General features: G+C 41.8%; 1 protein-coding gene across 1 annotated transcript; it reads left to right on the forward strand.

Annotated features, from left to right (window-relative positions):
* The first annotated feature begins 1,857 nt into the window (after positions 1-1,857).
* LOC122874089 (ABC transporter F family member 4-like) lies at positions 1,858-11,585 on the forward strand. The gene is made up of 3 exons (XM_044191655.1): positions 1,858-2,437; positions 10,510-10,758; positions 10,986-11,585. Exons 1-3 carry the CDS (start codon positions 2,288-2,290, stop codon positions 11,583-11,585), a joined length of 999 nt encoding a protein of 332 aa, XP_044047590.1. The 5' UTR covers positions 1,858-2,287.
* The last annotated feature ends 202 nt before the right edge of the window (positions 11,586-11,787 follow it).

Consider the following 11,787-nt stretch of genomic DNA (forward strand, 5'->3'; position numbering starts at 1 on the left):
TACGGACATGATACACATTTTTGGATTCAGTGTGATTTACACTTCCAGAGGATATTTTATCCCCGATGTCCATCGAGAGTAAAAATCCATAAATTGATTGGAAATCATAGAAAAAGAAGCTCCTTATATGTCCAGAACTTGCCTGAAAATCATCAAGTTTTTAAGTTTTCTGTCCAAGTAATCCAGTTATAGTTGTCGGTACATCCATCGGTACATTGCAAACAGCAAGTCCTAATAGCTAATTTAGCATACTTTTAATGGCAAGCAAATATAGGCTAAAAAAATTATTCAGTCAAAAAAGTCAAGAAATAGCTGCTAATTAATTTTCTGTTGATTTGACAAATCAGTTAATCAATTTACAGTTTCGGCTTTAAAGGAGCAGTGTGTAGCGTTTAGTCGCATCTAGTGGTGAAATTGCAGTTTGCAACCATTAGAATACCGCTCGCATCACCCTCCCCTTCCAAGCGTGTAGGAGAAACTATGGTGGCGAAAACGCAAAAGGTCCTATCTAGAGACAGTGTTTTACTTGCAACCTGGTGACCGCTGTGAAAGGGGACCTGCTCCCTTTGCAGATATAAACTGCTTATTCTAAGGTTATGAAAACACAACAATGCTTATTTTCAGGTGATAGAATAATGAAAACATAAATAGAAATATTCCATTTCTTCCAATAGCTCCTCCTAAATGTTAAACACTGGACCTTTTTAAAATGAAATATAATATTGATTTCTGTTTTATTATGATATTTTCTTAAAAAGGCATTTGCTTCTAGTAGCCATGTATGGGGAAACTGTCTTTCTAGTTGGTTATTGTTAGTATTTTGCAGCATCTCTTTACCATTTTTCACTGTCTCCGTATTGGTGGTGATAGCAGACAGTGATTTTGAATAGTCATTTAACGTTTATTATGTCTGTGCTATTAATAGCAAGCTCCTACCGTTCCTTTAACAGAGAACCCATTCTCAGTTTTTTGTCAACCTATCTTTGCCTTGCCGTTATAACTGCCCCTCCCACTCGCTATCTCTCCCTCCCATAGCCTCACAGCTTCATTAGCACTGTTAACTAGTAATCAGCTTCTGCACCCAATAATGTTCATGTCGTCCCTGTGTGTCACAAAACTCATCAGGTCAAACATCGGCGATGAGGTGAGCAGTGAATATGCAGTCTCGCTGAAGCTGGGACAGATGTTGACACACAAGGGAATTAAAAAGGATGCACGTTTATTACAGTTCTTTGGACTGGCACTAATAAGACATGCAGGCTAGGCTGTATGTATCATAATATTGTACTCTATCTAGTTGCTCTAATAAAAGCTTAATAACTGTAAATTACTGTGATAGAGCTTAATAACTGTAGATTTCAGAGTGCTTATTTACCACTTTCCTTTCCACTTTCAGTTTTTCTTGATCAGTTACAGAAACTGTCTTATTTCATTGATTATTACAGCACTCATCAGCAGCATCTTGACTGCAGTGACAGATTATTACCATAATAATCCTGTCTGCTCTGTTATTGTCTCCTAAATGCTTACGCTGGACCCCTCCCCCACCGCATCCAAACTGTATACTGCTTATGGGTCCTTCTGGTGCATGCTGAGTGGCTATAATATTCTGTACACTGCTTTCTCAATTAATGGAACAGCCAGGAGCTCCAATGTCATATGAGGGAAGCACTTTTATCGGCAAGTTGGAGGAGCTCAGTCTGAGTGGTTTACCGCTGGAGCTGGTGGTGGTGGTGGGGGGGTGTACAGTGGTGGCAGCAGCGTTGACGGGGATAGCATCCTCATTGCACAGCAGCCGAAGGCAGTGGAGGGAGTGGAAAGAAACGGATGGAATTTGTGGGAGATCTAGGAGTAGTTGCAGACATTGCATCTGAGTATTATTTGCAATATCAGAAGAAGGTCTTTTGTGGATGGGAGTGCATTTGGCAAAAAGGGGGAGCTACTGCAGAAGGCGTGTGCTGTTCAGAGATAGAAGTACAGCATAGGGAGTGGAGTAAGTGGGAAGCAATCACTAGGGAAATGGACCGACAAACTGTACTTCCCAACTCAAGTGCCCTCACTGTGGATTAAGGTGAACATCGGCATCTGTATTATGTTGACTGTAGATAACACCAACCTGGTTTCAGTGACAGAGTACCTGTGGATCAACACCATGTGGAATACATTACAGAAAAGGCATCAGCTGTGAGGACAACTGAGGGAATTCAGCAAGGACCAGGAAGTGGCTGCAGTTTGCAGCTCGTCTTTTTTCCACACGTCTTTAAACCCCAGAACAGTCAAGCTACTAATGAGCAAGTCGATGTGTGGCTGTGGCTGCAGCATCATCTCCTCTCTGATGAAGAGACTGGGCCGCACAGCTTGCTGCTCAGATCTCTTCTCCAGCCATACTTCAGAACAGCTGCAGCGACTGGCCACTGGCTGCCCACCTCAGCCAAAGGTAACATTGTGCCAGCTCACACTGATACAGCCACATCTGTGTCTTCATGCCTCCTGATCAGCCAGCTGTATGCTTTTTGTGTGTTATTACCCGTGTGCAATGCAGGAAACATGCGGCCTGACATCATTTTGCAGAAAGCACTGCGTGTGAAGTACAGTGTCCTTGTTTATCTGCTTTGATTGTCCAAAACGATTTCTCAGGTATAAGAACTGTGCTGCCAGGGAGAGCAGCGCAGTAATTGATTCTTTAATAGAGCCAGGTGATTTAATGGCTGTCTTGCTGCCTTGACAACAGTAGACTTGCTTTCAGCTTGCAGAGTCATTTAAATGGTTGCCTTTAGACTGCCTGTGGTTAAGAGTGATTGCTGCCCCTCATTAATTGTAGAAAAAAACTTCTCCTAATGGAACAAATAAAAGCTAAACAAGATTGTGTGCGTCTGAGTGCTTGTGTGCACGTGCCAGTGTGTGTGAATCAGAGTGTGACTTGGCTCTAACACAGGCTTCTGTCTCATGGCTGTAGCTTCTAGGGTTCCCTCTGTTTCATTGTTTGTTATGCACATGACTGTTTTAATAGTTGGCTGGCACTGACTGGGATTTTAAGTCCCTTCCAAAGTCCTTCTGGCAGTAGGCCATTCTCACAGTAGAGGAGACTGATTGTCTTAGTTTCTAATAAGATTTATGCTCTCATGAGTAATGATAGAAATCCACAAAGGAAAATGTTTTGGTATTATTGGGCTGTTGCATGGCAACAATTCAAATGAAAAAGAGATAATGAGTGACAGTTTTAGAGGAGGCGTAGTGCTTATAGACAAAACCTTAATGTCACTTTTATGTTGAACAGAATTCATTATTTTCCTGAGGAGGTTTTGTCACAGAATGAAGTACTTAACTGTGAAATGAATGTGGAAAAATGTTGTCCCTCTGTCAAGCAGCTCAGGGATTGTGGTTTCACTTTTTTCCTCTGAGACATCACAGGGCACCAGCTCTAAATAGAGCAATCGATTAATAGCTTCTACATTGAAGTGGAGACACACAGGTTTCAACAAACGCAGTGTATTTATAGGATTTCTAGACTTTGTTGGAATCCTGGAAAATGGTTCCTAATATTGCATTTCTTGGCTCAAAGAATTTTAGAATTGCAAAAGTCAAAATCCTCAAGTCTTTTTGTGTCACATGTTGCAGTTATCCAGGAGGCAGTTATGAGACAGCAGAATGTGTCAGTCAGCTTTAAAACACTTATATTGGTTTGTCCAGTCTCACTAATGTCCCACTGTTTAATATTTGAAAATCTAAGTGGAGCCACTACACATCCACTGCTCGATCTATATCTGTTACTACGTGCTTTGTGAACAGCCAATATTTTCTCCACTCTCTCCCACTGTTCTATTAAGGTCACATTGGTATGATTTATTGCTGCCATTTGGGGGTGTTCAGCTCAGTCCTCTAATTCTCTTTCCTTATTCGCAAAAGGGTTTATGTGCTAGCTGTATCCAGTAGCCTTGAAACGATTGAGCCTCTTTTAAGTCAGGTTTAATCTTTTTTAAATCATTGTCGCACGTTAGCCCCCCCAGGATCTCAGTTTTGCAATCCATCATCAAACACAGAATCTCCTCATAAGCATAGTAATCACGAACTTCAATGATTTTGAAATGGTTATTTTTATAGATTCCCCACTCTTTAGATATTCAACCACCAACTTTGACATCACAGATTCACAAATAAGCAGTAGAAAACAGTGTGATTATTTTCCCCAAAATTATTTAAGAAGAAAATCTTCACACCCCATAAAACCATACTTAATGACATAAAGACAAAAACCCTTTACTGGAAACAGTGGTGGTGGTAGTAATAATAATAATAATAATAATAATAATAATAATAAAACTTTATTTATAGAGCACTTATCAAAACAAAGGACAAAGTGCTTCACAACAAGAGAAATAAAATACCGCATGAATGACGAAATATAAAGAAATAAAATACAAACAGTGGTGGTGACAGATGTTACAAAAAGTTTGTTCTGTTGCTTACACTCTTAAAACATTTTTAAGAAATTGTAATATTTTACTTTTGGCACCACTTTCAAAACTAATTGTACCCAAGTGTCTTCATGAACGTCTAACCAAACAGTCTTCAATGGGAGAGGAAATTTTGAATAATTTTCTTCAAAACTTTGCTTTCTCAACCAAATTAAATAAAACGGGTCAATTTAAGGTGTGGAAAATACATGATTAAAGCGAGTTCTGCCAGCTGTAAAGGCTGTGCAATGGCAAAAATGAGTGCTTCTCTTCTCTAGCCCGACCAGTACTGAATTTAGGCAGATACAGTTATCGGTATTTGAGAGTTTCAAAAATCTGATAAGGATATATAAACATAAACGTGACACAAACCAACATTTTTGTTGCCGGTGACCAAGATATGTACTTAACGGGAACGGGGTCTGCTCTGCCGGACACGCACCTATCATAGCACAGTCCGTGTTTCTTGGAGACATTGTGCTTTTTAAAGTTTCAATTCGGAACATCGATGCTCCGACAGCAAAAGCACTGTTCCCAGTAGTGATGTGCGCTCGCAGTTATATCCGCAGGGCCTGTGGGGATTCGTTTGGGTGGGTGGTGTGTGGGATAATTGTGTACATGTGGCTTCGGATCACGCCAGAGCCGATCCGCGCATTACCACTGCATATTTTAATACATACATTTTTAAAATTAGACCTGCTAAATTTCAGGCGCACCAGTGTGACCAATGAAAATATTTAGTTGCACTTGAGAGATTTTTGGTCGCATGTGCGACGGTTTGCTCCCTGGAGTCCTGGTCCGTGTGGGCCACAGCTGTGGACTCTGTGGATGTATGTTGCACTGCCAGACTGCTGGGCACACATTATCTAGGCTGGTCTATATACATCTTTTATCAGATGCATATATAATAACATACTTAAGGGCACTAAAGAGATTCTGTCCAAGTTGGCATGCCACAAACTGGTTAACCAAGGGAACACAGACCAACGGGATAAATTACCATTTATTTCAATTGCACAAAAACTTTGCAGATTGGAAAACAAAAATGAGCTAAAAGATGTCAAAACGCTCCATAGAGCTGAGGGGAACTGCTGAGTTAGTGATAGTTACTAAGAGTGACTCCTTTTACATTACACATTGTTATTTGATTAATTGTTGGTATAAAATATTAATTAGAGAAGCTTTAATTATTGTCTATTTTGATATGTTAGTTTACCAACCTAATGTGAACAGTAGAAGAACAAGTTAATTAAAACAAACGACTTAAGGTGTGTTTTTGACACTAAACCAAGCATATGTCTTTGTGATCATAATCCCATAATTTGGAAAAAATCTCTGGTCTAATTTTCTGTGTTTGCTCTTAGAGGCTCTCTATCTCCTAGGCACCTGTGTCACCCGTCTGATTCAATTCACACCTGCCCTCCCCAGCTTCCCAAGGCTATTTTTGTGTACTTCATAGCTCTTGCAGGACTAAGAATAGAGACTGATGAATGAAACTTGTGTATGCAATACTAAATGTGCCAAGTCTTTGTTCACTACAAATATGGCTGGAGTTTCATCTTTGAATGTGTTTGCGGTCCCAAAACACCAATTCAACCACTTTACAAGCTTCAACAGAAGAACAATTTTCATAATTGTACAAGCTGATATTCTGAAACGATTTTCTGCTTTCCATTTAAAGGGGCATTTGAGTCATTGTCCGTTTGAACAATGTGTTTAGGAAAAAAAAGTTTTTCGGCTATAATTGAACAAGAACACTAAAGCTCTTGGTCAATAAATGAATCAAAACGCTGTTACATTTGTCCTGTTTCATCAGCAACACACTTTTATTGTGCGTCAGTCTCTCTCATCCTGTTTGCACTGCTCACAATTGTTTGAACAACAATAACAACAAACAAATTTCATGCTGTGTTTAGGAAACTAATTACGGAACGTCGGTCGTTCCGGTAAAAGGCAGGGACAACTTTAGCTATTCATAGCCTTCCTCTTCTGAGCTCACAGCAATGAACTGGCAGTCCCGAGGGGGGCTGTGCAATCTGAGATAGGTCTAATGGTTCCCACCACAGTACCGGGACCATACAGCAAAGACAAGGAGAAGCCTTACAAAGGAACCAGGGACTTTTTCTTCAAGGTCAAAGCAATTTATTTTCGCTGAGACAGATAAAGTATCTGAGCCTCCCCAAAATATTTTCTCTGTAGTGCATTGTGGAGATTTGGAACTGCGGTCTACATATCTGATTCTTAATTTGCTACAGTTAAGTTTAGCTAGAGACCTTGTGGACATTTAAAAGGCCCATTGACACCTTCTTTTAAAGATGTGCTAGCTAAGATTATGTTCAATTCAACAGGCAAAAATAAACTTCTTCTCAGTAATGTGTGTGACCAGTAGTGAACCTCTGACCTTGTGTTCCTGATAGTAAACTGCCAAATGTGACTAATCTATAAATCATCAGAATAAAAGCTTAAACCCAGAGACAGTTGTTTACTAATTAAGGATTACACTGAAAAATGTATGCCAAATTTCCCCCCTCCTGTATTGTTCACAACAAAACAACAGTTTTAGACCCCTTTTGTATTTATTCTGGATTAATTTGATATATGTATGTAACAGCACAACCATCATATGGGCTTAAATCACAGTGTACAAGAGTAATGTGACAGGAAGGACGTGTGTGTTCAACTATAATGTTTTACCTGCCTTTTAATACACTGTAGTTGATATGCTTTTTTTGACTTGCAGAATGTCTGTTATTTGGTTTGGATGGAGGGATGGAACTGCTTTGCATGCTACCTACTCAGCCTACTAGCACTTGGACCTGACAGATCCATGAGTTACACATCCCACTTACATTTATTCACATAAAACTTTCTTACCACTTAAATGTTGAATCGGTAGAATAAAATGAGTGTATTAAGATTCGTTTTTGAGTACTTTAAGTAGTGTGTGTTTGAATTTGTGTCTTGGTTTCAGAATGAATAGATTTACATGTTACTAACTACTAAAAGACTAAAGCTATGATGATACAATGACTATAAAGAGTTTTCACCACACTTTTATTTTTAATGTTTTACAACATTAAATCTCAGCAGTTATAACTACCAGCTGCTAGTGAATGTCTGGCACTTGCATTCAAAGATACTGCCTGTGGAAAAATGGAAAAATGAACCTAATGCACTCCAAAAAACGTTGTTTAAAAACATGTTTAGTTGTAGTACTAGTAATACTTGTTCCATCTTTTTAAACATAGACGATCTTTGGATGGGAAGTACCAGTAGTTTCTTTGAAAGAAACTGGTTTTAGTATGATCATAATTGATTGAGAATTAGCAGAGTGTATGTCAACAGAGCAAGCCAGCGTTTCACAGCTTGTACAACTTTTTCAGTTTTGTCACCACATAAACAGACTGTGATCGGTTTAAGTCAACAATCAACAATTTAGTCATTTCAGTGACATCTTGTGTCTTTGTTACTGTGTTAAATCCAGATGGATTGGTAGTTTGAGTGACAACTAAGACTTTGTTTTCTGTTTGGTAGCTTTGCCAGATGTCAAGAGTCAAATCAGTTATATTTATATAGCCCCATATCACAAATTTGCCTCATAGGGCTTTGCAATCTGTACAACATACAACACCTTAGACCCTTAATACAAATAAGGATCTTTCAAGCTGCCCTGTGATCCTGTAGAGAGGTTTGCACGAGTCGGAGACCTATCCTGAATTTATGTTAAGAGGAGGTAACAGCAGATTTTGGAGGGTGTTATGGAATATCTTCCAAATCTGAGGCCATGGTTCTTGACCGGAAAAAGGTGGTTTGCTCTCTTCGCGTGGGTGGGGAGTCCTTGCCCCAAGTGGAGGAGTTTAAGTATCTCGGGGTCTTGTTCACGAGTGAGGGACGGATGGAGCGTGAGATTGACAGGCGGATCGGTGCAGCGTCTGCAGTGATGCGGGCGCTGTATCGGACCGTTGTGGTAAAGAAGGAGCTGAGTCGAAAGACAAAGCTCTCGATTTACCGGTCAATCTACGCTCCTGCCCTCACCTATGGTCATGAGCTTTGGGTAGTGACCGAAAGGACAAGATCGCGGATACAAGCGGCCGAAATGGGCTTCCTCCGCCGAGTGGCTGGGCGCTCCCTTAGAGATAGGGTGAGGAGCTCAGTCACACGGGGAGCTCGGAGTAGAGCCGCTGCTCCTCCACGTCGAGAGGAGCCAGCTGAGGTGGCTAGGGCATCTGATCCGGATGCCTCCTGGACGCCCCTCGGGAGGTGTTCTGGGCATGTCCCCCACGAGGCGGCCCGGGAAGACCCAGGACACGCTGGAGGGACTATGTCTCTCGGCTGGCCTGGGAACGCCTCGGGATCCCCCCGGAGGAGCTGGAGGAAGTGTCTGGGGCGAAGGAAGTCTGGGAGTCCCTGCTTAGACTGCTGCCCCCGCGACCCGGCCCCGGATAAGCGGAAGAAGATGGATGGATGGATGGATGGATGGTTATGGAATATAAGTGATGTAATAAATTACTGCTCCCAGTAGAACAACCTGTTAATTTTTTTTAATTAGCTACTAGAAATATAGAAAAATATAATAACATTTTAGGCTAGAGCCCAATTTGGAAAACATGGGAGACACTTGGACATGAGGCATGAAGTGGTGACTTTTACAGGGTCTTTATGTGGTTGGTTGGTTCTAATGACATTAGCTTTTTACAATTGTGATAATGTCCCAGTGGACAATGTTGTCACCAAAATACTAAATTTCAGCTCAATGTTTGGGATTTTAACCTGAAAATGTCCCGGTTAGTCTGTCAGCTTGTAATCATTCAAATGTTCTTGTGTAGCAAAGGCCTGTTGCCTGTGTAGTGTGATGCAACAATCTGATACTGGATCTTATTGAATGACTCTGGTATTGGCCAGATATGTCCAAACCACAATAGTTTTATAAAATTTGCACAAACCTGAATAAAAGTTTGGTGTATGAACATCTCCACTCACACTTAAGAAGCTACGTGTTCAGTAATTGTTGTAGCCTCATGTCACCACACAGTACCCTGAGTTTAGGTATCTGGAGAGAAAAAGCAGAATCAGCGAATCCCTAGTTGTTGTAATGAATGTGACAGTGGGGTCAAATCTTCTCAACTAGCATGGTTGATGTCTGCACTTTATTCTCCTTTCCTCACCACTTGGTCACTCTTTGTCTATTACCTGTCAATGGTTTAACTAGTGATGTGTTGCAGCATTGTATGTGCAGTCAGGTGCCTGTAAATCGAAGTACATATGGACTGAAAGAAAGTTCAGCTCAAGAGAGTTGATGCTTTGATGGTAATAGATTAGCACTGTTGCCCTGAGTTGGATTCTTGTCTGCATTGCTGCGTCAGAGGAAGAAGCTGTCTCATTGTAGATACAGCGCTGGTGCCTATCCTTCAATTGTACATATAGTTTGAGACATTTCATAAGCAAGCAATTTGTGACTTGTGTGTTTATTCAGTAGGTTTGCCATCATAAACTGGTGAATGCAAACACAGCGGGTTTAGAAGATAAACAACATGTCTTTCATTTTTCCGAACCTTGTAGACTACACGAATCTTAAAGACAATTGTTGGACTAGCTTCTGGTACATTCAAGCCATGTTTTGGTTTTGTATTTGACAGATTGGACTTTGTTTATTGGCTTTGTTGGAAGCTGGAACACTAGTAGCTCTCAAGGCTTTTCTGCCCATCCAACTCTGTGTGATCTGAAGCCAAACACAATCACTCCCACCTTTTTTTCCTTGTCTGCTGCTGAGCAGCAATAATGTGGCTCCAAGAGCAAATGTTGAATTATTTTAATTCAGAGGCATAGAATAGAATATGAAGAGGGATATTCACACTTTTATTTTGGAGGAAATAAGCAATTGGGCATGCATTTTTGTGTATGGAATGATATCCAATAAGAGTCTTACCCTTTCTCTTTAGTAGTTGTTTGATTTTTGCCTCAGAAACCCAAGCTGAGTGTGGACAGAAGAAAACAATTAACATACTGTATGTTGATCATCTGTGTCTTCTGTCCTTTTCTGTCTCTCTCTCTGCAGAATGCCAAGCCCTTCTCCTCCTCAGACAGCCTAGCGAAGGTCCAGGAGGTAGCAAGCTGGCTTTTGGAAATGAACCAGGATCTGCTGTCGGGGGGCAGCAGCAGCAGGCGGAGTCGGGGGCCGGGGGGTCCGGCAGTGCGAGGTAACGCCTCCTCCACGGCCCGGGCACCTCAGCAGGCGGCAGAGGAGGGTGATGAGGATGAACACATGAACCGGGTAGTAGAGGAGGAAGAGCAGCTGCAGCAAAGGGTAAGGCCAACTGATGTTCAACAAACGACATTGTAGTCACATGGAATTATTTGAAATATAAACCTATAGGTCTAAATTGGATTAGCGAGTTGTAAGTTGAGGTGTGAAGATGCATAGATCAAATCATATAATTGTGGAAATTTGCTTTAGACCTGCACTGCACACATTGAATTTTTCATCAGACCTTTCCTCTGAGGCATTGTATTTTTTTGTGTGATTCTCCACAGCTTGAGGCGTCGCAGGTTGATGGCGAGAGAGAACAACCATGGGCAGCAAGTGAATCGGGAGCCAGCAACGGCCCTCGGGGAGATGAGGAAGGGGAAGAAGACGAAGAGGGCCCTCCAAACGAAGTAAACGGAGGAGAGAAAGGAGCTCGATGGATGTGGGGGGCAGAGCAGAGGCGGCCGCGAGACCAGCCGCTGGGCGAAGAGGACGAGGAGGAGGAGGAAGAGGAGGAGAACAACAACAGCAGCAGTCACCAAGAGGAGGAGGAGGCGGAGGAGAGGACAGAGGGAGGGGAGGAGCAGGGAAGGGAGGAAGAGGAGAGGGAAGAGGGCGAGGAGGAAGAGGAGGAGGATGAGGACGAGGAAGAGATGGACCAAGACAGTGATGACTTTGAACATTCTGCAGAGAGTGGGAGGGAGGAGGAAGAGGAGGAGGAAGGAGAAGGGGAGGAAGTGCTGCGATCTCCCTCTCTCAGGAACAATGTGTCTGCCCCCAGTAACAACCTGGACTCCGGTTGTACACACCAAAGCTCTTCCAACAAGAAGGTAAGCAGCTGCTGTTTGTTGAACAGTTTTCATTGGAACTCCTGTACCTTCTCCTGAAGAAATAGTCCCTATTGAAACAGTTTACAGTGAGTTAACAGGGACACTGTTTCTGGATGAGATTGCTGTTGAAGTTTTTCAATACTATGGGCAACACAAACAAAATTGCTTTCACTTTCATTGTATTAGGGTGAAGGCAGATGTCTTAGAGACCCAGATGTTTCAAAGACCCATACCAAATACAACACAAACCATTTGCATG

Source organism: Siniperca chuatsi, linkage group LG3 (assembly GCF_020085105.1).
Source record: "Siniperca chuatsi isolate FFG_IHB_CAS linkage group LG3, ASM2008510v1, whole genome shotgun sequence".
In the NCBI taxonomy this organism is placed as follows: Eukaryota; Metazoa; Chordata; class Actinopteri; order Centrarchiformes; family Sinipercidae; genus Siniperca; species Siniperca chuatsi.